At 39.1% G+C, this 27,290-nt stretch overlaps 1 protein-coding gene across 3 annotated transcripts; it reads left to right on the top strand.

Moving 5' to 3' along the window:
* Positions 1–13: 13 nt before the first annotated feature.
* Positions 14–23,671, top strand: EDNRB (endothelin receptor type B). Of its 3 annotated transcripts, XM_025440984.3 has the most exons (8): positions 14–352; positions 1,158–1,693; positions 16,602–16,714; positions 16,850–17,054; positions 18,653–18,802; positions 19,206–19,339; positions 19,904–20,012; positions 21,116–23,671. In XM_025440984.3, the coding sequence occupies exons 2-8, from the start codon at positions 1,208–1,210 to the stop codon at positions 21,248–21,250; spliced, it is 1,332 nt and encodes a 443-aa protein (XP_025296769.1). In that variant the 5' UTR covers positions 14–352; positions 1,158–1,207; the 3' UTR covers positions 21,251–23,671. The 3 variants fall into 3 exon arrangements, with proteins under 3 accessions (XP_025296769.1, XP_035560422.1, XP_035560423.1); XM_035704529.2 differs by lacking the exon at positions 14–352 and having other exon boundaries at positions 962–1,693; XM_035704530.2 differs by lacking the exon at positions 14–352 and having other exon boundaries at positions 962–1,693; positions 20,979–23,671.
* The last annotated feature ends 3,619 nt before the right edge of the window (positions 23,672–27,290 follow it).

The raw sequence follows: 27,290 nt of genomic DNA, 5'->3' as shown, positions 1-27,290 counted from the left end.
CTGTCCTCTCCAGCGGGCAGCGACTGGTGATGCTGTCCAGGCATGAGCCCAAGGGGAAAGGTTGCAGAGCAGTCGGAAGGCGCGGGAGGAGTCTGGCGCTGATTGATGGGGAAGGGACGAATGAATAAAAGTATTTGTCTAGGAACAGCAGAGACCCCGACCGAGCAAGCTGCGGAGGCCACTCGGCCTGGCATTCCCTGGGCGTTTCGTCAGAGCCAGACCCGCCAGCCGCTGCAAGGGAGGCGTGCTCGCCCCGGGAGCCGGGGCTGGAGGCGAGCCGAGAGCTGAGCTTCCCGGGGAAGGAGGCAGGTCCCGGCTCATCGCTTTGCGCCTGGTGCTTCCCGCTCGCGAGGTAAACGCTCTGGTTTGGTGTTGAGTTAAAATCAGTGATTGAACCCCGTCCTGGAGCTTCAGCTTGGGTTAGCAGTTTGGGGATATATTTTTTAAGTCTAGTTAAAAAAAAAAAAAAAAAAAGACGTAGAGAATCCAATGAACTAAAATGAGGTTGGAGTAAAGAAAGAGAGCGCAGGGGAGCTGGAAGCCACTTAGAGACAGACGCTTCCGAGTCAATGCTGACGCTCCCCCCAGGTCGGACGAGTGGGGAAGTCGAGTCCGAGTCAGCCCGCGCGCTCCGGCGGCGCCCGGGCGATCCAAGGGCGCGCGGCTGGGGAGGGAGGAGCGGCTTTCACTCGCCGGGAGGAGCGGCGGCCAGACACCGGGAATCCGCCTTCCCCGCGGGGAGCAGAATGAAGGGCCTGGCACCTGCCCTTGGCCTCCAGGTGCCTTGATTCCCCAGTTCCCACGCGACCTGAGCCAGAACGTGCGTGCTCCCCGGCGGCGCACCAACACCACGGGACTCAGAGCTCTGCCTCGGACACCCATCCTACTCTCCCTTCCAGAATGCCCCGCCCACTGCGAGTCACTAATCCCCCGGGGGGGACGCAAGGGAGAAAAAGCCCAGGGAAAGCCGGATCGGGAAGGACAGTGGACGGGCACAGCAGGGTCACGCGCGCCAGCCCAGCCCCGGCGCGCAGACTGAGGTCCATTCGTCCGCGGGTAGTAGCGGCGCGGCTGCGCCCTGCGCGAGCGGTTTGCAGGGGCGTGGCTGGGGGAGCTGACCCGAGCCTCCTGTCTTTTCTTCCCTTGCTGGTCTCCAGACTCCAAGCCGCAGAGCGGCCACCCGACGGCCACCGGAGCAGGCGGCAGCATGAAGCCTCTGCTAAGCTGGTGCCGACGCGCGCTGGTGGCGCTGATCCTCGCCTGCAGTGGGGCGGGGGTCCAGGGAGAAGAGAGAGGATTCCCGCCGGCCAGGGCCACTGTGCCACTTTGGGGGCCCGGAGAGATCACGACGCCTCCCACTGAGGCTTCCTGGTCCAAGGGTCCCAACGCCAGCGTGCCGTGGTCTTCTGCACCTCCGCAGATGCCTAAGGGAGGGAGAACAGCCGGAGGCCCGCCACGCACCCTCACCCCTCCCCCCTGCGAAAAATCCATCGAGATCAAGGAGACTTTCAAGTATATCAACACGGTGGTGTCCTGTCTAGTGTTCGTGCTGGGCATCATCGGAAACTCCACACTGCTGAGAATCATTTACAAGAACAAGTGCATGCGAAACGGCCCTAATATCTTGATAGCCAGCCTGGCTCTGGGAGACCTGCTGCACATCATCATTGACATCCCCATCACTGTCTACAAGGTAAAGGGCTCCTATTGACGGGAGGGTGCCTAGTTAGGAGGAGGGAGGTGGGAGAGCCTTTGGGGGATCTTCTTACTCAAGAAGATCCATCGCCTCCTAAAATCAGTGAACATTGGACATAAATTCCCTACTGGTCTTCAGTAACCTTAGGCTAAACCTGGAACAAGTGTAGTCCCCAGACCAGCAGGATCAGCATCGCTTGGGAACTTGTTAGAAATGATATTTTATGGTCCCACCTCTGACCTACTGATTCAGGAACTCTAGGATGGAGTGCAGTAGCTTATATTTTAACAAGCCCATCATGGGATGGCAAAGCTTGAGAACCACTGGTCCTGAAGTATCTAGTCCCTACGATACTAGTCCCCAGCTCACTGGGTCCATTCTCTCTGCAAAAATGTGGTCCGTGAATTGGCAGGATTGGTATCATCAGAGAGCCTGTTAGAACTGCAAGTGCAGCCTGAGCTTACGGAAGCAGAATCTGCATCTTAAGATACCCAGGTGATTCACATGCACATTAACCTTGGGGAGCATTTTTGTGGAGAGTCCTGAAAGTAGAGGGGCTGGAATGGGTTTTTAGGAAACAAATGGGCTATAAGAAATAGATACAGACTAGTGAGTACCCCAACACAGTTCATCTGCTATGAATGACTCTAATGTACCTACTCTTTATTGCATGTTTACAGTTGGCCAACCTCTGAAATGGATGCATTACTTCCCTTTACTGCTTTTGACAATCCGCAAGTAGATATTTCTCCGTTTTACAGAAGATTGATAAGATGTTCAAGGTCTCACAGTTAGTAAGAGATGGAAGTGGGAATCAGGCCCAAATCTGTCAGGTGCAGGTTGCAAGTTGTACCCACATGGATTACCTTGTGAGCAAATCAAAGAGCTCTGGATTCGAAGTCTCTAAGGATTTCGGTAGCTAACATTATTTTGATTATCATGGCATCGGAGGAAACAGGCATGGAGAGTGAGGGCAGGACATAAACCCCCACGCTCTTTGACTCCAGGTTGCTTTGGAACTCTAGACACATCCCAACATCTCTGGGCCTCAGTTTCCTCAACCTTACAATGAGGTGGCTAGTGTCCGCTTAATGGGGTTTTATGTTGCTAAAAAAAATAGCCTAAGTGAAAGAGCCAGAGATTTTTAAAGGCCCGTGGAAATTATGTAAAGCTCTGCTTACCCATCATGATCAGCAATAGAAAGTCACACAGAAGAACAGAACCAAAGTGGAAAGGAATGGGAATGGGCTTTGAAAATTTGCCTAAAACTAGTCCAGGGCCCACTACAAAGGGAAAACATGTCATGGAGGGTTAGAAAAACATTGTAGGGGGTGTTTTGATCTTTGTGGCAGAAGGAGTCACCGTAACACATACCCTTAAATCTTAATCCAAATAGCCATTCTTTAGGGGAATTTTCACAATTTCTGAAGTTTGAAATAGGATTCAGATTAAGGCTCTAGAAGGAAACACTCCCACAAATGGGGAATAAAGAGAAGAAATCCTAAAATCCTGCAGGGCAACTGGTTCTTATGAAGTCTGAGTGTTTCCTGGGAGAGCCACAGTCTGCAATAGGTACTTTAAATGCAGTCACACTTCTTTTGGAGCCAGAAGTGAGGCACTAACTTCTTTAAGAGTCCCACAGACCAAGTCTTACCATTCCAATTTGGCAAAGGATTTCAATTCATCAAAACTAACTCCAGAAACTTAGAGTATAAGGTGTTGAGAAATTTTTAAATAAGTGAAATCAGAGCCTTCTGAAAAGGGAGATTACAATCTAGGTTTGCTAGACTTGCAGAGAATTTTGTGAAAGGTCTCTTTGGGGAGGTCTTAAAAAACCCAGCATGTCCAGCTCAACAAGGGACCTTCCTAAGTCAGCCAGCAGCTGAAGTGGATGGAAGGTGGGGTTGAGGGCATTACCCTTCAGATGGGTTGCCTCTAGGCCAGATGAAAGCTCTTCCAGGACCACCTTACTTTCTCTGGCCAGATGATTACACTCGATCAACCAGAGAAAATCTGGCTCCCCAGGGGGCACACAGCTTTTACTTTCATTTCAATTTTCTTTATGATATCCCTAGGAAATTACATCACTTTGCCTGAAGCCATTCAGTCTATTAAAGCTGTATTTTTACCTCTCAAGTAAACAGACTAATGAGTCATTACAAATCAGGCCATCTAGTCCTCTATGTGGATTATAAACAAATCCATCTCAAAAAGTAAGGTCCCATTGCCAGGTTTGCCAACATGGAATCCTACATGGGGGCTTTTGGTTTATTTTCATAGCGTGCATAAGCATGTGTCACTTGCAGGATAAAATAATAATAATGGACGCCATCCATTATACATAGGTCCTTGGTTTATTTCACTAAATCACTGCAAGAAACCCTATGGAGGAGATATTGTTGTCATCCTTGTGTTATGAGAAAGCTACATGTTGGAGAGGTGAAGAAGTAATTTGCCCAATGTCACACCACCGAATAGCAATGAAATTAGGGCTCGAATGCATCCACCTGGCCCTAGAACCTGCAGTACCCTCGGCCCCTCTGCACTGAGTGAGCTCACACCTAGCACGCTTTTCTGTTGCATGGAGCACTGTTAGAACATTGAGTGCACTGTCAGAACTACATGATAAACTAACACATGATAGGATATACTTGGCAAATGTTTTCAGTCCTAATTTGAGTCATCTGAAGATTTCTATCTCCTGAAATCCCCTTCAGATGTTCTACAATATATAATATGGATAATATCACTGTTTGTTATTCTAGAGGCTTTATTTACCAAAACAGCCCACTCAGACTAGTTAAGAGTCACTTATTCCCTTAAATAATTGTGATAACATACAAGTAAGTCTTTAAAAATGCATTTAGAATTTCAGCATAGTCAGATATTATACTTAATGCGAAGTAATTTAAGTGAATTATGAGTGCCATTTTTTAAAGATTTTATTTATTTATTTATGAGAGAGAGAGAGAGAGAGAGGCAGAGACACAGGCAGAGAGAGAAGCAGGCTCCATGCAGGGACCCCGATGCGGGGCTCCATCCTGGGTCTCCAGGATCAGGCCCTGGACTGAAGGTGGCACTAAACTGCTGAGCCACCCGGGCTGCCCTATGAGTACCATTTCAATTTATCCTAAAGTGGGAGATTTGAATCTCTAAGCTAGTGATTTCTGATTTTGTTTTTGCGGGGTATTACAATTCTCTTTTAAAATCCAGTTAGTTATATTTATTACATAATATGGCACATTAATTTTCTATGTCTATAATATGGCACATTAATTTTCTATGTCTATAAATAAAACAAATTTTCATTCTTATTTATACACACCACATACATAAAACATCCACAATTTCTGGGGGGTTCATAGAACCCACCCCAGCCCATCTGTTGGCATACCCAAGGGACCAAAAACATCAACGTGAGTCTATTACATTAATCTGGAGTTCAGTAAACCCAGTGTTCAAAAAAGTTGGAAAAGCTCAAAATGTCACAGTCCTTGATACTACCTTAGAACAGAAGAGAACTTCATAGGGAGATGCTACTGTGAGATGCCGACAAACCTCAGAATATAGATCTGTTCTACCTTAATTCCTTCAAGGAACTGGGTTTCTGGAAAGTTCCAGCTAAAGTCAATCCTCTCACCAGGTCTCTTGTGTCAGATAGGAAATCCTATGACAAAGGCCAGAGAGGTATTGTAGGACACCCAGCAATGGAAAGCTGTTGAAATGCTTCACATATTCACCTAAATATGCTGAAAAGAAGAGTCTGGCTTACCCTTCTCAGCAGCACAGGCTAGGGCTGTAACATGCTACGTTTCATAAGGCCATCCAGATGAAAATGAAAAATGCAGTCATCCAAAGAGAATATCTTAAAGTATATATGTATATTTATATATGTGTGTGAACACATATATGTGAACATATATACATATATAAATGGACAGGTGAATAGTATTTGACACAATGCCTAGAACATAGTAAGCAAAGAATAAATGTTATTAGAATGTGTGTGTGTGTGTGTGTGTGTGTGTAAAGAAGAATGAAAATTTGGGGTTTGTTTTTTTTCAGTTTTTGCCATTATAAACATGGCTACAAAGAATATATTCATACTAATGGCTTTGCACATATGTGTGACTATATCTGAAGGGTACATTTCTAAACTAGAACTACTTAATCAAAGGATATATGCATTTGTGATTTTGATAGATATTTCTATATTGTGTCCCAAAGTTATTATTGTACTCTTAGTTTAAATCACTATTTTATGTAATATCTCCATACAGATACACTTGTGTTAATGTCTGTCTAATATACATAGGGCTCACCATGCCAACATTAATTCACATGATCTATATACATACCTGAACCAAAAGCCATTATTTATAAGTATCTGATGTGAGAAAGAATCTCTTCTTATTCATGAGCTAATTGTGCCCTACCTGTATAGATTGCAATGAATGGGGTAACTACCTACATGTCTATTGCCTATGAGAACCTATCTGACTACTACATATGACTGACTAATAGCACTGATATCAAAATCGTCAAAGCTGTGTGAAAAGCAAAAAAGTTGAGTCTACTTCTGGATGCAGAAAGATTTTACGTTGTTATTGGTTGGCTGGTTGGTTAGCTGGTTTGGCTTGGTTTGGTTTAGCAGTGATATCTAACAAAGCTTTGTTGCAATTTGAAATTAAAATTTACTTAACTTCTTTTAACTTCTCGAGCAATTAAAAATTCTTAGGCAAATAATAAGTTCTTAAATTATCTCTAGATTTCATTTAACAATTTCACTCTGTGCTATATTTGCATGGATAACTGAGTTAATACAGTTAATTCTCAAACATAACTTCCTTCATGTGTAAGCAAATTGCATTTGCAAATAAACCTGCTTATGAACCATAGGAACATTAGTTTGATAAGGATCCACGTATAATCAGATGTCCAGTGGTGGTGGAGTGTCACTGGATGACTTTGCTATTAAGATTCTGTAGGCTACTGTTAGAGGCAAAGAGCCTGTCTTCCTAGCGCTAAGAGGCAAAATTGCTGATCTTTAATGTTTAACTAGGTAAAGTAGGGTACACCTAACATTTAAATGCTGGCCCATAAAAATGTGGAATTGGTTCACTGAATCCACAAATAGGTTTTGAGTGAAGTCACCTTGTCAGGTATCAGATACTTTTTCTGCTTGTGACACACTGTATTCCTGAACAAATTTACTTTTCTCACTTCTAGTCTTAGACCACCTCTAGTAGTTAACAAGTTTGTGTGTAATTGACTAGTTTCATAGTTAGATGTCAAAGTCAATAAAACATGGTCAAATTTAACTTTTGGAATTACAATTTTCTGGCCAGGGAATGGACATTTATGCACATAGAGCAATACAAGAAGTAAAAGTATTTTTGGATGGGGAGTCTAATTTCTTCCAAGATAAAAACACTCTTCCCATCTCCAGTAAAGTAACTGAGATATTTTACTGAAATTTTAGTAATATTTAAAGATGTTCTAGTAACACAAGTTCTTTGAAACCAAAACAGAACCTAGGTACTTTAAGATTCATTTACTTAAAGCAGAAAAATTTTAAGGGGCCCCAATTAAACACATTTAAAGTATTCACTTTTAAAAATATTAATAAAGAGTTAGACTATTAGCTCTGAATGACCTAGAATCAGCTAGCAGATAAAACTAATAACCCAACATTCCACCTAACATAGTGCCTGCAAAACATAGTCCCTAACAAACAGATACTTGTTGACAAAAGATTTTAGACATAAAATGTAAGGACAGTGGACTTTTCTAATTATAGTTTTTATAACTGTTCAGATGAAAAAAGGAGGAAGTTTGCTTCTCTTCTTATATGAGGACATTCATTAGTCATACTTAAATAATAGGTCAGTAGCATAATTCACATAACCCAGAAACTCAAGATTCATATTCCCAATTCATTGTTCCACACATGGATTCCTGTGACAAAATGACTGTCAAACTCTTGGCCTTGGGCAATGAAAGTTCCCTAAGTTAACTCTCTTCTTATATTTGCCTTTGATCTGCCACTTGGTCACTCAATAAATCCAAGCCTCTTAAAATATCAAGGCAATGTTTCTTTCAATATGGGAAGGCTTCTCTATCAAAGGCTTTATATCTTTCCTTTGCTCACTTTAAATGAGTCGGTCAAGATTGAAGACATTTGCATAGCTATACAAGAGGATGACAGAGCCAAAACCCTGTTGCAAGGCCGAGAAGACGTGTTCTTTATTTCTCAAAGAAAAACCTTATAAGGTTATCTCTGTGTGGCTAATATGCTATAGTTGATTATTTTTAGAGAAACATGCCAAATGCTAATAAATGATTAAGTGCTTTAAAAGGTGTTGACAGATAAAGCCTGAGATGAAATAAGATTCAAAATGTAATTTATGATGTGAAACATTCTCTTTCAAGACTTTGCAGAGTTAAGACAAGGTTGGTTATGCTTGGGAAATAGCCGAGTGTGGTGTATTGAGTATAACTTAGCCAACAACTTCTCTCATTTTAGACTTCTGTTCTTCCCAGTCATTTATTTTAGAGATTGATTATTTCTCTTTCCCTACGGACCCTCTGGTGAAAATGTAAATGGACAAGAACACAGCCGAATTGTGGTGGTAGAAGAGAGAGAAAATGGCTCATGCTTGAATCAGAAATTTATTAACAAAGTGGACTGACACATTTCTCAGCAGTTCTCTGTCCCGAAGACTCACAGCTACACTCCTGCCTCCTGCCTTGCATCCATCCTTTCTCTACTTCTTTCCTCATTAGTTCCATTGTAGTTTCCAGAAGGGGTGAAAACTATTCTCTGGATGTTTACATTGTACGTATATCTTCTTCCCCCTCACTCAGTATTTTCAAATTATTTTAGATTCCATAGTAATCAAATGTCTTCTCATTGTAGCTTACCAGTGTCCCCTAAGATAGTGTCTGGGTAGAATTAGATTTATATAAGACGTGAAATGATTTACTAAGGTTTGTGGACTTCACAAAGTCTCTTTTGGAGCCATGAGACCAAGTTGTAATTTTTGTTTCTTCAGGTGTCACAGTGATCTTAGAAGATACAGTTCAGAGAAGTAAATCTACTAATATGCTACGTTTGGAAAGAGTATTTCTTAATGCTCTTTGTTGAATTCTTCAGAATATGTAATGTGTCAGTGAGTTTTTAAGCACAAACTGTGTGTAGTTTTCATGTTCAGATAATAGGTGAGTAGCATCTATATATTGACCTGTTCCAGACTTGGAAATAGATTTCATTGTAACACTAATAGGAAAATATATTTAAGGTGAATTTAACTTTCTCCCAAGACATTTATTTTTTTTTCTTGCTTCATTTGGAGATTTTGTTTCAAGAAACTTAATACATCTTCATGGAGTCATCATTCTATTTCAGCAAGTCATAGCAGTGTTTCCAGAACATGGAAAACCCTCTGTTTTGCGGGTGCACATGCAACAGATTGCTAGAGACAGAGCTTCTGTCTTACATGGGGCAGCGTTCACATTGTAGTCTGGTTAAGTGTCACCCCTGGGGAATTCTGACCCACATATTTCTAAACCACATGAACTATTAGTAATTAAATGCATCTTGATGGATGCAGGATGGAACTTATAATTGATATTTGTCCCTAAGGGCAAATTGTCAATTTTTTGACAATGTATGTCAAAAAAAATATTTTCTATGTACGTTATCAGCAGCTTATTTTAAATTCTGTCCCTTTATGTGATTAAAAAAAGAAATAGGAATCCTTGAATGAGGGTACTCTGTCTTTAAAATGCCAGTTCAAATGCAGAAAAACTTATCTGCTACAGGAAACAGAGATAACCCAGAAGAATATACCTTTTCCCAAAGTTATGAAATCCAACTGCTCCATTCTTACCTCTCTTGACTCTCACTGCAAAAACATCTCTATAATACCAGTTGTTTGAAAAAAATGTTCACAGTTCATCACAGCAATCTGGCAAAGTAACCTCAGTTATTTTTGTTAATATGCTTCTCATTCTGCTTCTGAAACGATCATCTCCTACACCATCTCCATTCTTAGGGCATCCTTCTCCACCAAATTTACAGCTAAAGCTCCTCATAGGATCCCACAAGATAGTGAGAAACAGTTGGTTCTGTTTTATGCTTGTCATTTCCCTGGCAGCTTTGAGTAGGAGAGGATAGAGAGGAATTATTGCTTTTCACCTTTTCTACCCTGCTCGGAAGGCAGAACTCCAAAAAGAGAAGAATGAACCATCACCATCAACCCTTCAGGGCCCTGGTTTCGTGTGTCAGGAAGACCTGATCTGGAAGGAGGAAGGAAGAGCATGGACTAGACGATACAAAAAAAAAAAAAAAAGTGCATAGCCATCTTAGTTTTCCAAAGAACTTGTTTCAAATATGAGAACTGAAAGTTCATGACAAAAATTTTATCACAAGATTTCTCCCTTACGATCACATCCATTCTTCTCATCCCTCCACACATTCATTCACTGTTTTTTTTTTTTTTTTTTTTTTTTTTCATTTTTTATTTATTTATTTATTTTTTTTTTTTTATTTTTTTTTTTATTGGTGTTCAATTTACTAACATACAGAATAACACCCAGTGCCCGTCACCCATTCACTCCCACCCCCCGCCCTCCTCCCCTTCTACCACCCCTAGTTCGTTTCCCAGAGTTAGTTATGCTGAGTGAAGTAAGTCATTCATTCACTGTTAATCAGCAAGCTTTTAGTGAGTGATCACTGCATGCCAGGCACTATGCTGGACATTATAAATATTGTAGAATATTTTAAAACAAACAGTTAAAGCTCAGTATATACTCTTAATTTAAAAAATAGCAAAAGAAAATAGCATATGTGCTTAATGAGGCAATTGAATACTTGTTAATGCAAGACGGTTAATTTTTTTTTTAAGACGGTTAAATTTTTAATTTCCTAACTTTATGGGGCTTGATTCCTTTGGGCATTAACAGTGGTATGTACTAACAGGATTTTTTTCCATTTAATTTCTCAAGAATGTAATTTTTAATTAAAAAGAGAAATGAGAAATGTAAATCCCCCAGTTGGAGAGATTTTGTAGGACTCGATAATACTTACAAAGAAATAATATTTATTTCCTGTTCACATGATTTATCCTTTTAAAAACTGAGGAAAAAACTATAATATAAAAATCATTTTTAAATGTAACATAAAAATAATGTATTTGGATCCTATTGCCTTTTTTCTTTCTCAAACACCTATTTCCAACGTAAAGTTATGACGTCATGGTCATCCCTGAGTAGAAACCTTATAATCAGTATGATCACATCTTTTTTCAATCTAGTTGAAAGTAAGTCTAGTTGACTTACTCGTGTTTAGTCATTCAAAAGAAATGTTCTAGGGAAGAACAGTAGGGGAAAGGGATCAGCACTAGCATGGGTTCTCATTTGTCAAATGGACACCACATTGCTGTAGGACAAAACAATAACAAAAGCTCTTCGTTGGATGAGCCATCGCAATGTGCAAACCAGTAACAGTTACTGAGGTTATTTTCTAACTGGCTCACATTTAATAAATGGTAGGTAATATATATTCAAACAATTTTAAGCAGGATCTAAAAATTTAATTCATATGACATCTCATCTAGAAACAGTACAGAACTCTAACAATGACTTTGCAGTTAGAGAGATTTGTTTAATTGCATGCTTGATTTCTCTTCGGTATTCAGATCTTGCCCTTAGGTTATCTAATAATGGGATACAATCCAAAGGAAAAAAAACTAAACATAAGGAATAAATAAGAATGTGTTATTGCTGGGTTTAAAGTGAGAATTGCTTCCTCTTGCAATAAAGGGCATCAATTTCGACTACAAAGAGGAAAGCTATCTTATTGGACTTCAACTTAGATGTTGGATGTCATGATTTTTGCCAACAAAGAGTGAAATAATTAATTGCTAGTTATCATAAAATCTCTAAGAACATTCTTTCATCAAAATGTAAAGAAGGCATCTTGGTTGAGAGTGATTTTTGTTTTTAAACATAAGTTGGTTTTCCCTCACCACCACTAAGGTTTTTGTTTATCTGTTAAACAAAGAGTTGATGTCTTTGCATTTTAAATAAACTCCCAGCACTAAATTGTGGGAGACTTCCTGGAAGTTGTTAAGACGAGAAGAGCAAGGGTAGTGGGCCTGTTTCTGTGGCTGGGTGTCTGGCTTCTCAGCGTCTCCACAAAGCCTTCTAATTGAAGAGAGGCAGAGGTTACCAAAGTCACCCTTTTCATTACAAAATAATAGAAGTGGCAGCTGGTACTTTGTCCCTCATCTTTTGCGGCCTCTCAGGACCAACAAATTTAAGGTCTGAACTGAAACCCTGAAAAGCTGAAAGCTGATGAAGGTTAATACTCCCTACTTTGCAATTCCTTTTGCCTTGGAAGCGTAGATTAGAAATTGTAATCCCTCACTTATGATTAGATTTTTTACTATCTCTGTGTTGAACTTGAAGAGAATGGTTACAATTTTCAGTTTGTGTTTCCCTGTCCCCTGTGATAACTTGGGTCAGAGGTTGGGCTGCAGGCCTCCCAATGGTATGAAGAGCAGTCATCCAATTTCTAGGCTGAGCCAAAAACAATAGTAACCTCAAAACAGGCCCTGGTTTAGTGCAGAGCCCATTTCCATTGGCCAGACTTCTTTTCCTTCTGTGACCTGGACACTCATTTATCCTGATTCATCCAATGGATGTACCTGTGCGAAACTAATATTTGCATTTGGGGATATAGTTTGAGATAGTAAGATATTTGAAAATATCCTGTTTTTTTGGATAGTACTCTAATAAAATAGCTAGGTGATTAGGAGAAATTTTATTCTACATCAAGATATTTTACCACTGTTTGACACATAGCTATGGGTTTATTAATACTAATGTTGATTTCATGCCAAACCATTTTTTTTCTATGGTCAGTTTCTCCTAAACACTATATAGACTCTAGAATCAGACCATGGGGGTTCAAATGTGGATCTGTTCCTTAAGTGAGTAATAAACCAAGGTACAAGGACAAGGAGCCATATGAGTAAAAAACCAAGTAAACCAAGGCCAACCAAGTATATTACTTGTCTAATGAGGAAAAGCAAATAACCTTGAAACTTAGTGGCTTGAAACAATCAGCATTAATTATCTCATATTTTGTTTGTGGTCTAGAATTCAGGAACCAGAGTGGGTAGTTCTGGCTCAGATGCTCTCTCTTTCAGGATGCAGTCAAGATATTTCCCAAGGGCTACAATTTTCTGAAGATTTGCCTAAAGCTGGAGGATTTTCTCATTCATACACCTGGGACATTGGTGCCAGTCATTTCCAAGAGGGCTCAGTTCCTCACCGTGGTGGCTTATCCGTAGAGATGCTTGAGTGCCTCCCAACATGGCAGCTGGTCTCCCTGAGAATAAGTGACCACCAGGCAGCAAGGAGAAAGGAACATGCCTTTTGTGAACTAGTCTCAGACATCACACCTCAGCCCTTTCACCATATTCTGTTCACTAAAAGCAAATTATTAAAGCCAACCCACATCCAAGAAAAGGGAAATGAGGCTTCACTTTTTGAAAGGAGGAGTAGGAAAGAATTGTGGATGTATTGAAAACCAACATCTCATATTAATAGACTTTTAAGTGCCTCAGGTGCCTAAGTGCCTCTTATCTATAAAATGGGCATCAGTAATACTATCTCATAGGATTTCTTTGGAGATTTCATGGGTATTGTATGTGTAAAGTCCTTAGAGTAATGCCTAACCCATCATAAGTGCCAGAGACATGTTAGTTTTGTTTTGTTGTTGTTGTTGTTGTTTTTTCCCAATCCATCTAAGGACGATCAGAATTATTAGAAAGAATATTGTCTGGATAATTTAGAACAAGCTGGTCTGGTAGAGTCCTTGGAACTGGTTGGAATCTTTTTATTCTTATGTTTCCAAGGGCAACTGGCAGTTGTTTTAAAGTATCTAGAGTTCACAGTTGGTTCAGATCTGAGGTATCCTGAGTCTTCCCCATTTCAGTAAATGCCTCCACCATTCACATGACAAACCTCTTAAGAGTTGCCTGACTCCACATATCTTATATCCAACCCATAACAAGTCCTTCTGGCTCTACTTTCAAAATGTATTTCATCTACAACCCATTCTATTCGGCCCCGGGTCACCACAGGATCGAACTCACCACAATCTCTCATCAAAGTTTCCTTTCCTGACCCCACACTCTATTCTCCATCGAGCAGCCACAGTGATCTTTTTAAAAACAAAAATAAGACCATGCCATTTCCCTGTTTAAAAAGTTGCAATTTCCTCAGAAAATTATTCCACCTCCTCCCTCTAAAACTTCATCTCCTAGACACTTGGCCTGGATCACTCCATTATAGCCTTGATAGTTTGTTCATGTCCTTTCAGCTCACTAAGCTTATTTATTTATTTTTACCCCAGGATCTTTGTACTTGCTCTTTCCTCTGCGTAGAATGCTCTTTACATAGTTCACTTTCTTATTATAGTCAGGTCCCTTACTCACATATTGCCTCTTCAGAAAGACCTCGTTAAGAAGCCTATCAAGAAATTATTCCAATCCCCCATACTCTCTTCGTATGATGACAATACCTGTGTGACACCATATTAAATATTTATGTTTTTTTAAATCTATTTCCTTCCCTAGACTGTAAGCTTTATGAGAGCAGGAAGTTTTCCTTTTTCGTTGATATGCACCCTGTACTCAGAATGGTGTCTGGCACATATTGAATGCTCAATAAATGCTAACTGGATGAATGAATGAGAATTTTGAGTCAACTGATAAATACAGAAGTCACAAGCAGAGACTAATCTGACTCACAGATATATTTTTGTTACTATAGTATTATATGACTGTATTTTTAAAAAATATGAATTAATTGACACCTTTTATAATTATGAGGTTTTATATAAAAATTCCAAATTTTTTAACTAAAATCAAGAGTTTTTTTTTTTTTATTTGGGATTTCTTGTTAAAAATCATGTCAAGGTTTTTCGCAGCTTATCCTTTTAGATGGCATTTGTACTACACCCTGCCACTCTCTATTATCTGACCAACACCAATGACATTCCTATACCTGACTTTCTTTACCCCTCAGCGGGGCCCTGTAGATTTCCAGGACCCTAGATTAAGAATATCTATGGTAAGTTTGCCAATATCGTCCTGCATATAAATGTAACTTTTTATGTCTAACTTAGAAATGGAATGGGTCTCATATTGGAGGACCAAATCATATTCATACTAGATACACATTTCAGCCTTTGGTGCTATTATAAAACAATCAGTTTATACTCCGTAAAGAACCCTCACTAGTGAAAGGACGGAAAGACTCAATTGTGTTTCAAAATAGTTTTCACTTTTGGAAGATTATTCTTTAAAACATTCTTTAAAAACATCAATTCGAAATATTTTTATTTTCAAAACCTCGTGAAAACTCGATCCAGATGTTTACCTAAAGTGATTCATTAACCAGTGGAAGGCACACCCAGTTGTCCTAAGAAAGAAAATAACTGAGTTTAACAATAGATGGTTGCATAGTCTGAAGTCAGATGAAGAGAAATAAATGCATAATAGCAAGAACTCTGCCTTTTTGTTCATTGTAGAAGCAGTACCCATATATTTTAGGGGTTTGAATATTAAACATCTGCTACATAGCAGGAACTGTATAGGGCAGTTGCACGTCTCTAGGGATTCCAGAAAGCAAAAACCAAACAGAACAAACAAGTAAACATTGTAGTACATGCAATAACTGGTGATAAGTGCTATAGATTAAAAGGAAAATGGAGTAGAGTAGGGTAAGAGAGATGGGAACCTGGCTGGCTACTGCACTAATAATGTGGTTAAAGTAGGTCATGTTGAAAAGATTAGCTGTGAGCAAAACCTGAAAGAGGTAGGGGAGTTTGTGAAGTGGATATGTGGGGAAAGAGCCTTCCAAGATAAGGAGACATCTCGAGGAAAGCCCTGAGACAGGAGTGTGTCTGGTGCGTTCAAGGAGCAGTGAGTATTCCCACTGAGTTACTGGGCAGATGAGTTGACTACAGTAAAGAATAAGTATACAAATGCACACCTTTTCCCTATAGAAGCAGTCTAGTCTCCCCAACTGAGGAATGCTTATCATCTGTTTTTAATTATCGTCTGGTTTAGTTTGGCCATGACCTGAGCATGTGAAACTCCACAACAATATAAGACATGTTTGCAGGGCAGCAGGTTCAGTTTTCTTTTTTTTCCTAAGATTTTGTTTATTCATTCATGAGACACACACAGAAAGAGAGGCAGAGACATAGGCAGAGAGAGAAGCAGGCTCCCTGTAGGGAGCCCGATGTTGGACTCGATTCTGGGACCCCGGGATCGTGCCCTGAGCGCAAGGCAGACTCTCAACCACTGAGCCACCCAGGCGTCCCCAGATTCAATTTTTTTTTGAATTTTTTTTTTTATTTATTTATTCATAGAGACAGAGAGAGGGGCAGAGACACAGGCAGAAGGAGAAGCAGGCTCCACGCAACAAGCCCGACGCGGGACTCGATCCCGGGTCTCCAGGATCACACCCCGGGCTGCAGGCGGCGCTAAACCGCTGCGCCACCGGGGCTGCCCCAGATTCAATTTTTTAAGGAGAACTTACAAGACTAGCCTCAGATGGCCCCATGGTGGAGATCCTGATCCTAAGCTGCTGTGTATGCATAACAAATTCTCATGAACTGGCTGTGCTTTCATTATTCCCAACCACTCTCCCAATCCATATATCGAACACCGGTGCTTTTCAAAGGAGTAGTCCATGAGGAAAAGAATAAGAAATTATTATTGCTTATCTTACTCCATATGTTAATTACTGTCCACTAAGTAATGCAGTTCAGAGGGCACTGTGTGAATATCTCCCTAACACACCTCATGTCTTCTCAATGCAGCTGCTTGCTGAGGACTGGCCCTTTGGAGTTGAGATGTGTAAGCTGGTGCCTTTCATACAGAAGGCCTCCGTGGGAATCACTGTGTTGAGTCTATGCGCTCTAAGTATCGACAGGTAAGAGCGTAAATTTAAGCCAGGTATATCCTGAACACTATACTAGTGATTGCTATGTTACATAGAAAATAAACCATGTAATTCAGTAAAAGCAGGCTCTGCCAGCTTGACAGATAATTCTATTTTGTTCTTCAGATATCGAGCCGTTGCCTCTTGGAGTCGAATTAAAGGAATTGGGGTTCCAAAATGGACAGCAGTAGAAATTGTTTTAATTTGGGTGGTCTCCGTGGTTCTGGCTGTCCCTGAGGCCGTGGGTTTTGATATGATAACCATTGACTACAAAGGACGTTACCTGCGAATCTGCTTGCTTCATCCTACCCAGAAAACAGCCTTCATGCAGGTGAATTTTACCATTTTCTTTCCTTTCTGTTCTTGCCTTATAAATATTTAGCTACTTTCCCCCTGATCCTCTCTTCTTGGGAAGCTATTGATTTATGACTGTCCTTGGCATAAATCAAGAGTGTAAGCCCCAGGACTGTGGGGCTTACGGTGACTAACGACCCACACTGCAGGAAGCTAGGTCACTACTTCTGCAAGAATTCCCTGGTGCTCAGGGATACAGATAAACCAAGTTCACATGAGAGAATCGATCTGAATTTATACCTTTCCTACTCAACTCCCCCAGAAGGACTGACAACTACCACATATTCTGCATAAGACAACACAGCAGTCATCAGAGGGAGTAGGATGGTTCAGTGAATGATCAGGTAGAAGATGCCCTGATGTGGATGGATTCTGAATGGCAAGCCTGTCTTCTCTCTAAAGGGAAAGCTGTCATTACAAAGAATTTTCCATCTTGGCCATTTATTCAATAATATTGAATCAGGAAATGAGGGTGGGGGAATGGCAATGCTGGTATTTGGAGACAGATCTTAATTTAAGTATAAAAGACTCTTCCCAACAGAATGGGTCAAGAGGATTTAATGCACTTGGTCCAGGTGTTGCCGAGGATTATTTTCTATTTTACATATGAGAAAACCATATAGAACTTTAGGGATTGCATATATCACGGTAATGAAAAGAATAAAGAGGGACGTGAATGTGAAATTGAGAATGAGGTTGCTGACTTCTTGTTTCTTATTAGTTAAAAGGAAAAGGTACTGCATAGATTACAAAAATTGTGCCCCGATACAGATATATCTGGAGCAACAGTTTAAAAACAAAAAAGAACAGAAATAGAGTAAGAGAAAAGACATAAGTCATAAGCAGCTTTGATTTTCCGATCGATAAATTTGATTTTTTTAAAGATTTTATTTATTTATTTATTTATTTATTTATTTATTTATTTATTTGAGGGGGTATGGGTGGGAGAGAGAATGAGCAGCAGGGAGGGCCAGAGGGAAAAGCAGACTCCCTGCTGAGCGGGGAGCCTAATGCAGAACTTCATCCCAGGACCCCAGGATCATGACCTGAGCCAAAGGCAGACACAACTAACTGAGCCACCCAGGGGCCCTCAATAAGTTAGATTTTTACATTTCTTAGCAAAATGATTTATAAAGACATTTCCACATCAATTTTTTCTGGAAAACAGACTTGTTAAACAGTGAAAGCTTCCTTAAATACTAGGATGTCTTTACATATTCAGATGTGGTATTTCAAATGAAGACTACCTTAAAGATCATTTGTTTATGTAAAGGCAAAAATATTTGGGAAACCCAATATTTTTAATTTTGCCCAACTGCTTAAATTTTTTGTGCATAATTACAACATACTTCCTTAGAGAATTGAAATGCTCTTGAGGGGAAGTTTGTTTCTTTTAGTATAAGTATTTAATTACTTCAGTAGAAGTGGCCTGAAAGATTCTATATAGTGTTTGTGAAATGGATCTACTTTAGAAGATAATTATTCCTTGATGAGTATTTTTTTTACTTTTGCATTTAGTATATAGATTTTTTTCTACAGGGAAATGTTAATCTTATAATACTCTCTTTTCCATAGTTTTACAAGACAGCTAAAGATTGGTGGCTATTTAGTTTCTATTTCTGCTTGCCATTGGCCATCACTGCCTTTTTTTATACCCTGATGACCTGTGAAATGTTGAGAAAGAAGAGTGGCATGCAGATTGCTTTAAATGACCACTTAAAGCAGGTAAGAGAACAGAAGTATGTGCTGACTCATGATTACAGTGATGATTATGAATAAAAAAATTATTATGATGATAAATTAAATTATCATACACTAGAGCATATTTCCTTTTTCTTGCTTCTGGTATTTTTGAATAGACAAAGAATATTTTTTTTATATCATCAAGCTAGAGATATTCTATTCTACATAATCTAAAAGGGTCTAGAAAAAGCCATTACTTTAAAAATGAATTTGTAGTTATTTTAGTTCTAATTCATATTAACTATTCAATTTAAAGGTCAGTGTTCTGGATTTTTACAAATACCACTGACTTTTTGTAAACAATATTAAGTGTTCTATTTGGGAAGAGAGAACGTTGTGATTATCTGAACCATCTATTTAATTTCTGACTATGGTTTTATTTCAGAGACGGGAAGTTGCCAAAACAGTCTTTTGCCTGGTCCTTGTCTTTGCCCTGTGCTGGCTTCCCCTTCACCTCAGCAGGATTTTGAAGCTCACTATTTATGATCAGAATGATCCCAATAGATGTGAACTTTTGAGGTAAGAAAGGTAAAAGAGAGTTTTGTAGGTAACTGCCATTCAGAAGTTTTTTTCATTGATCCCTTTCATAGGCAGAGAGAGAGTATCATTTTGCTAGTCTTTAGGGAGCAAGGAGTCAAGATTCTCATTTTTTATCTTCACCCCTATTGTAGAGAAAGGAATAAAGGCGACTTATGAGAACACTGGGAATGGAGAGCCAGAGCTGTCAAAATGTTGAGTGGGTACCACAATTGGAAATATCAGCTCCAATTCTCCTTTGCACCTCACAAAGTCTTTTCTCAGCCAGCCCCAGCACTTCCAGATGAGATTTTATTGTAAAAGAGAGAATTGGGCATGGGCAGAAGGGCATGATGACAGAGAGAGAGAGAGAGAGAGAGACAGAGACAGAGAGAGAGACAGAGAGGGGGAAAGAGAGAGAGAGGTCATCATTAGCAAAGACCAGTGATAAAGTCAAAAATTATGGATATGGGTAATTTTTTTCTTCACAAAAACTCAAAAGTTTGCGAGAATACATACTTAAAGCAATGTATTGTTCACAGACATATTTTGGGTGGTTTTTTGCAGCTTTTTGTTGGTGTTGGATTATATCGGCATCAATATGGCCTCCCTGAATTCCTGCATTAATCCTATAGCTCTGTATTTGGTGAGCAAAAGATTCAAAAACTGCTTTAAGGTAGGAGTATTTCAAAATAAAAAGCTCTTTTTGGCCTAGCATCAAATATAACCTTTCCAAACTATTCATATTTCTATTTAAAGACATTTCGTAAATTGTTTTATAGTTTTCCCTTGCATTACACCACGGATAAATTTTTTTAAATATGATTTCTGCTCATAAATTACTATACTTAATTTCTGCCTGTAAATCCTCATCAACTACTCTCTACTGCCTCAACCAATCAATTGTATTCATAGGAATGCTCAGAAAATTAACAAAAGGTACATGCATTGATGTTTGACAGATATCAGATGATAAAATAAGAGCTAATGTCTTAAATTCCTTGTCCACTCATAAACTCATGGATTGCAGGGCAGAAGAGAACGGTCATCAAGATCAACTCCCTCATTTTATAGAACAGAAAACAATGCACCTCTCACTTTCTTATACATATAGATTCTTAGAAAGCAAACAGTATGAACAAAGCTTTGGGTTTTAAAAAATCCAAGAAAAAGAAATTGGATGAAGGAAACAGACATTTCTATATTTTATAAGCTTACTGTGTGACAATAACAAAAAGGCACATGAGCATAACATGTGGCTGACAAGAGCCGGCAATGTAATATCATTGACGTGGGAAGATGTTTATGACACTGTCAAGTGAGAAACAGCAGACTATGGAATAGTACGTATAGTACAGTTCTATTAAAATAAATTGTACATGCACTTCTATAAACATGCACATATACAGTCATGCGTATGTGTGTGTATAATATTTCTATTTGCATAGGGAAAATGTCTTGATTTATGTATTTATCAAATATTATGAGATTTTCTCAAGTAATCAAGAGTAAATATCAAGAATTGAGTGGCTTTCTTTAAATTTAATGACAAGATGAATTTTAATGATATACATTTTTTTCTCTGTATTTGCTTGTTTAAAAAATTATCATATACAACTTATGTAATTATATATCGTTAAAGGGAAAAATAAGAGAGCATGGAAAGAAAGTGGCCGAGAACTCCTGATCATGCCAAGAAAGTCAGAACCCTAGAGCGTAGCAACAGTCATCACAGTGTAACTGATGTGAATGTGTAACAAGTTATTTTGCTTTGTACAGTCATGCTTATGCTGCTGGTGCCAGTCATTTGAAGAAAAACAGTCCTTAGAGGAAAAGCAGTCATGCTTAAAGTTCAAAGCTAATGATCACGGATATGACAACTTCCGTTCCAGTAATAAATACAGCTCATCTTAAAAGAAAGAATATCCACTTAATTCCATTTTCTTTTTTCTGGAGAGAAGTCATTAAAAGAATGAGGCATTTGCCAAAACGAAACAACTGTGTGCTCACAAAAAACAATGTAAAAATGTAAGAGTGATTATTTTCTTAATACTCAGTGACACATGACATTCTGTGAGCTGTTTACAGGACGAGAAGAAAAGCAGTGATAATTAAGAAAGCCTCATCATGAAAGCACTTAATTTTTTATAATCAGCACTTCAGTGTAGCTCTTGAAAACTTCCAGTACATTCATGCACCACTTATATTTAAGCTGAGCTCACTCTGAATTCCTATTAAAGAGATTTATTTTTTAAATTAATGTGAATCTGATATAAAGGAAAATTGTGTCACTGTAAAATGGAATTTTTAAATAAAGTTTAAATTACTCAATTTAATTTTCTTTTAAATCTTTCAAAAGAACTTTCTTATTCATGGTGTCACACCATTGGTTGGAGTATAATGTGAAAGCAGTTTAGCTGGTGTATTTTTGTGACATTACAAACATATTTAAGGGACCAGGAGGTAGGATCAGAAAGAGAGATTGAGGTTTTTGAAAACCATTAACCTTTCTTCCTTCAGATAAGATCAAATGTCACAAAGGGAAGGAGAGAGCAGACACTATCCCAAAAGACCGCTTTGAAATCTCCCATTCATGTATGTACTCAGCAAAGAAAGCGTTACCTACAATTTTTTTAGGATTATTAAAACATTCTTCTTCTTTCCCTATTGTAGTTCAAACACTATTTGTTTAGTTTTGTTCTCTGTAAATACTTAGCTACAACATACGATGTGCAGTTGATTAAACAAAGGGCTGGCCCCAGCGTTCATACCTTTAGGATGGAGAGATGCCAGCAATGCCATCAGGGACAGGATGTGTTGTGCCTGAAGCCATGACCATGTGGCCCAGGAGAAAGCAGCCTCCTCTCCCACAGGCAGTGGTTCAAATGGTCTCTGGCATAGGTATAATATGATAATTACAGTACTAGTTTTTAAAATCACCCAGATTAATCAATTTAATAGCTACCTGTAAAGCTTATTACTAATTTTTGTATTATTTTGTAAATAACTGATTAAAAAAAAAACAACAGTTCTCAATGTGGTGCTTTTTTGCCACGTACAGCCAAAACTGCTTTTTGGGACTGTAAGAACTCTTTGTGCATTCTTGCCTAATTCTTTCATCCCCACAGCAAAGTGCCTTAAGTTAACTTGGGATGATATGTGTGTGAAAATATGTCCCAGAGAGAACGGAAGAGAGAGGAAATGAGGTGGGGTGGGAGGAAACCCGTGGGGACACAGTCCCATTCTTAGCCTGACGTTCGTCATTGCCCTGTCACATCAATGCAAAAGGTCCTGATTCTGTTCCAGCAAAACACAGTGCAATGTTCTCAGAGTGACTTCAGGAATAAATTGGGCCCAAGAGCTTTAACTCTGTCTTAAAATATAACAGAGTTTCTACTTTTTTTTTCCTTTAAGTAACCCTGGGCCACATGTTGGAAATGAGCTAGCAGTGTCATTCTCTGCCAGCATCTAATGTGATAATACAATAAACCAAAACCCAACAATGTGGCCACAAAGAAAGGACAATAATTGATTCACATGCGACATCGATTCTATTTACAGATCACTCATGGTCTTATTAGTTTCTTCCCAATCATTTTTACAGATACTTGTCAACGCAAAAGACATTTCAGGCTTTGGATTTTAAATAAACTTTGGGAGACTAATATCTTCACAGTTTGTTAATATATTTTTTGTCCTACTTGAGTTTTAGCTCTTTTTTATTACCATGTACTAAGTTTTGGTTCTTCCTCTTCATATATGTTCCAGGACCCTGTCCTTCTCCATATTACACTGTGGTCTATAATCATCTTGCCAAATTTTGAAACTGCACACAAAGAGTATATATGTGTACTATTTATAATGAAATTGCATTCCATAGCTTTCCTGAAAATGTTTGATTTCAAAATTTTAACATACTGATAAAACTTACTAAGAAACAAACATGATTTCCTGACATAATTAAAACTGATATGGCCAAAGGGATATAGTTGATAGCAAAACTTGGGTATACTGTAGTGTACTTTATAAAATTGTAATATAAGCATGTAAAATAATTATATATTTTGTTTTTCTGAAGTCACTTCAAGTGGCAACTACTGTAGTTGCTGATTCCTTATTATGTAAACAAAATCAATAAAATCTTAAATTGTTTTAAAAAAAGACCAACTTATTTTTTACTGTACAATGATTTATTAAGTACTAATTGATTAAATGTTTAAAGGTAATACAAATGTTATAGGTAGACATTATTTATGTTAAGCATTACAATAACCAAGGAAGTGTAAAAGTTGTTACATTAAAATGCCAGGTTTCTGGTCTTCAGGCTTCATTGTCCTTATTGTTCTTGTTGTGTTTTATTGTTGTGAGTAACCAGATATACAAATAGACATTCAATTTTGCAAGATTGATTATCTGGATGAGTACAGGAAGGGTCAGCATAGGCAGTACCCTCTGCAGGCCACTGACAAGATCCTCTCTTCTCTTCAACAGTTAGTTGTCAAGTTACAATAATAATAATGCACACACATTTCATTATCATAAAAGTAGGCAGAATAAATATAATTTAGATTCTGGGAAGAAAACCAAATTTTGTGGTGGTCCTAAGAAGGAAATGTCCAGAAATTCAAATAACACAGAGGCCAAGCTTATGAAGAGCAATAATTCTGGATGACTTGCTTTTAGCCATTGGCCTCAAAGTGACAACATGAAATAATCAACAGATTGAATGAATATACCCAAACTGGGAAATCCCACTGGACACTTCCAGGATTCAATGTTCACATGAGCACAAGGAATAACCCCATCAGGAAGGCAGCGTGTGTAATAGAAAAGAAATCAAAAAAGAAAAAAAAAGAAAGAAAGAAGGAAAGAAAAGAAAGAAAGAAAGAAAGAAAGAAAGAAAGAAAGAAAGAAAGAAGGAAGGAAGGAAGGAAGGAAGGAAGGAAGGAAGGAAGGAAGGAAGGGAAAGAGAAAGAGAAGAAAGAAAGAAAGAAAGAAAGAAAGAAAGAAAGAAAGAAGAAAGAAAGAAAGAAAGAAGAAAGAAAGAAAGAAGAAAGAAAGAAAGAAGAAAGAAAGAAAGAAAGAAAGAAAGAAAGAAAGAAAGAAAGAAAAGAAAAAGAAGAAAGGAAGAAAGATTAGGATATCCTTGATTATTTGGGTGATATAATCAACCTCAAAAAAGTCAGTGAACATCTCAGAGCCTCAATATAATTATCTCAGGTTAAAATTACTATAATTACTACATAATATTACAAAGATGTTAATATCCCTAGCTTAATTCTTATATCAAATCAACAAATTTCTAGTGTACTTATCAGAGTACCCTCTAAAATACAGGCATATACAAATGAAGAAGACGTAATCCCTGCCTTCTAGAAATCTGATGGGTGAAATAGACAAATAAACAAAGCAGCCAATACGTTATAGGTACTGGTATAGAGACATATATGGTAAGAATTAGGGAACTAGAGAAGTTGGTACTTGAGTTGGACCTTAAAGGAAGTTTGCCAAGCAAAGAGTCCATGGCACAGCTGGTCAAATAAATGGCTACTGTGTGGGAGAACAGAAAGGGGTGGACCAGTATGGCCAATTCAGGCAAAGGGCTTGACCCCAGCATGCTGAGGGAAGGCTGTGAGATGTGGGGCTGAGAGGTAGGCAGGTTGGAGGCGGGGGTCATTGAGGGGGTGGGCTTGTGTTCCACACAGTAGAGTTCGTCCTTTCCCATGGCCAGTGTTTCTCAAATGTCTGAGAGCTACACACCACAGGGTCATCTAGAATATCTGTTTACAACACAGATTCCTGGCCTCCAGCTCTGATTCATATAATCAGAGCCTCTAGGGTGGGGCCCAGAAGTATTTAATTTAACAAAGATTTCAAGTAGCTCTTATGGATTTAAAACTGGGGAAGCCCTGCAGCATAGATATTTGCAAAGCACTGAGCATTTTTTTTTAATTTTTATTTATTTATGATAATCACACAGAGAGAGAGAGAGAGAGAGGCAGAGACATAGGCAGAGGGAGGAGGGAAAAGCAGGCTCCATGCACCAGGAGCCTGAAGTGGGATTCGAACCCAGGTCTCCAGGATCGAGCCCTGGGCCAAAGGCAGGCGCTAAACTGCTGCGCCACCCAGAGATCCCAGCACTGAGCATTTTAAACAAGGAGTAACAAGATGAGTTCTGTTTTCATAAGACCCTACTTTGCAAGCCGCATAGAGCATGGATGAGATGACTACAAGGCAGAAAGCAGCAAGACAGAATAAACAGTTCCTGCAACTGACAGGTCAAAGAGCTGAGGGTCTGAGAGAGTCTTGTAGGGATGCTAGAAACTGGGCCGGTCAGCTGAAAAGATAGTCATCATGACCAGATTGTTGTGAAAGTAAAGCTCAATTTAGAGGTTTCTGGCTGGAGCCCATTCACTTAGATCAGAGATCAGCAAGCTATGGCCCAAGGGTCAAATCCAGCCACTGGCCTGTCTTTGTAAATAAAGTTTTATTGGAACACAGTCACACCAATTTGTTTGGACCCATTTGTTGGACTAGAGTTGCCTTTCACAACAGCACAACTGAGTAGTTGTAGCAGAAACCTGTAGCCCACTAAGGCTAAAATATTTACTTTCCGGCCTTAACAGAAAAATGTGCTGACCCTTGACTTAGATAAATAATAATAAGGGAAAAGAGAGGCAGCAATTGAACTGGAGAGAAGGAAAGTGTTCTGAGGATGGAATGAATTCTGTTTGGGATATAATGAGCTTAAAGGTATCATGGAGCATCCATGGAGATGCTTAGGCGATCTATGTGGATTAAGGACAAAAAAAGTGCTTAGAGTGGTTTCAAGATTCTAATTAAAGAAGGGGATGAATGAAATGCTCAAGGAAAAACAGAAAAGGTAGGGAGAAAAGGAAAGAAGAGATAGAGAATAAAACAACAGCAGTCATGAAGGCAAGAGGAGTGGGCAAAGACAAGGAATTCAGAAGAGGCTGCAGCAATCAAGGAGGACAAGGGCCACAGAAGTCAGGGAGAGGCCAAGAAAAACCAAGGATGGGTGTGAATCAGAGCAACAGGAGAATGAAAAGTGGCTTTTGAAATTGGCAGTTCCAGACATATGGGGGACCTCCTCCCAAGCAGCCAGTGTGCATGTGCGGGATGTACGGTGACAATGTATCTACATCTCCTCAGCTCCCATTCACTCAGTACTACCTATTTTCTACATAGATTGTAGATCATGCCACTTCAGTAGTAGAGAAGGGTAAAGCTTTTGGCTGAAGATGATCTCTGAAATATATAAACTTTTTTCCTCATCCTTCTTCCAAAACTCCATTAAAATGAAAAAAACAAAACAAAACAAAACAAAACAAAACAAAACAAAAATAAAAAGGTATAAACCCACAAGGCCAGAGATTTCCAAGGGCAGACACCTTCTGACCAGAAATGTTAACAAAACCCGTGTATGATAAACACCTGAGGATAAAGGACAACTTACTCAGATTTCATTGCTCTTTACTAAATGTCTGCCAGGGAGGCAAGAGTGACTGGATCATAGCATTGAAGTGAAGATCTGCCTCATAGATGGTGAGAGCTTAGCCCCCATTCCACACCAGGCACCCAGAAGAGCAACCAGCAGCCTTAGGCATCCCAGGTAAAAGATTGAAGATTCTCTTCTAAGCAAATAATCAGATCAAGAAGAAAATACCTATAGATACCAATATTAAGGTGAGGAACCCACATGGGTTGTATGCTTGCTCCATTCTACCCACATAAACAGAATTTCCATTGGCCTCTCAGTGCCACACTCTTAAATATGGATGAGCAGGCCAAGGCCAAGGCCAGTAGACATTTTAGGAAAACTTCTGAGGTGAAAGACAGAACCTAAAACAAGCAGACAAACAAAAAGGTGGGGGGAAGACTGAGGAAACAGAAAAAATGCGGGGAGTCCAAATAAAATTCAAAAAAACAAAAA

This window comes from Canis lupus, chromosome 22 (genome assembly GCF_003254725.2).
Source record: "Canis lupus dingo isolate Sandy chromosome 22, ASM325472v2, whole genome shotgun sequence".
In the NCBI taxonomy this organism is placed as follows: domain Eukaryota; kingdom Metazoa; phylum Chordata; class Mammalia; order Carnivora; family Canidae; genus Canis; species Canis lupus.
The sequence above is the reverse complement of the archived record's forward strand: the minus strand, read 5'-3'. Positions and strand labels throughout refer to the sequence as shown.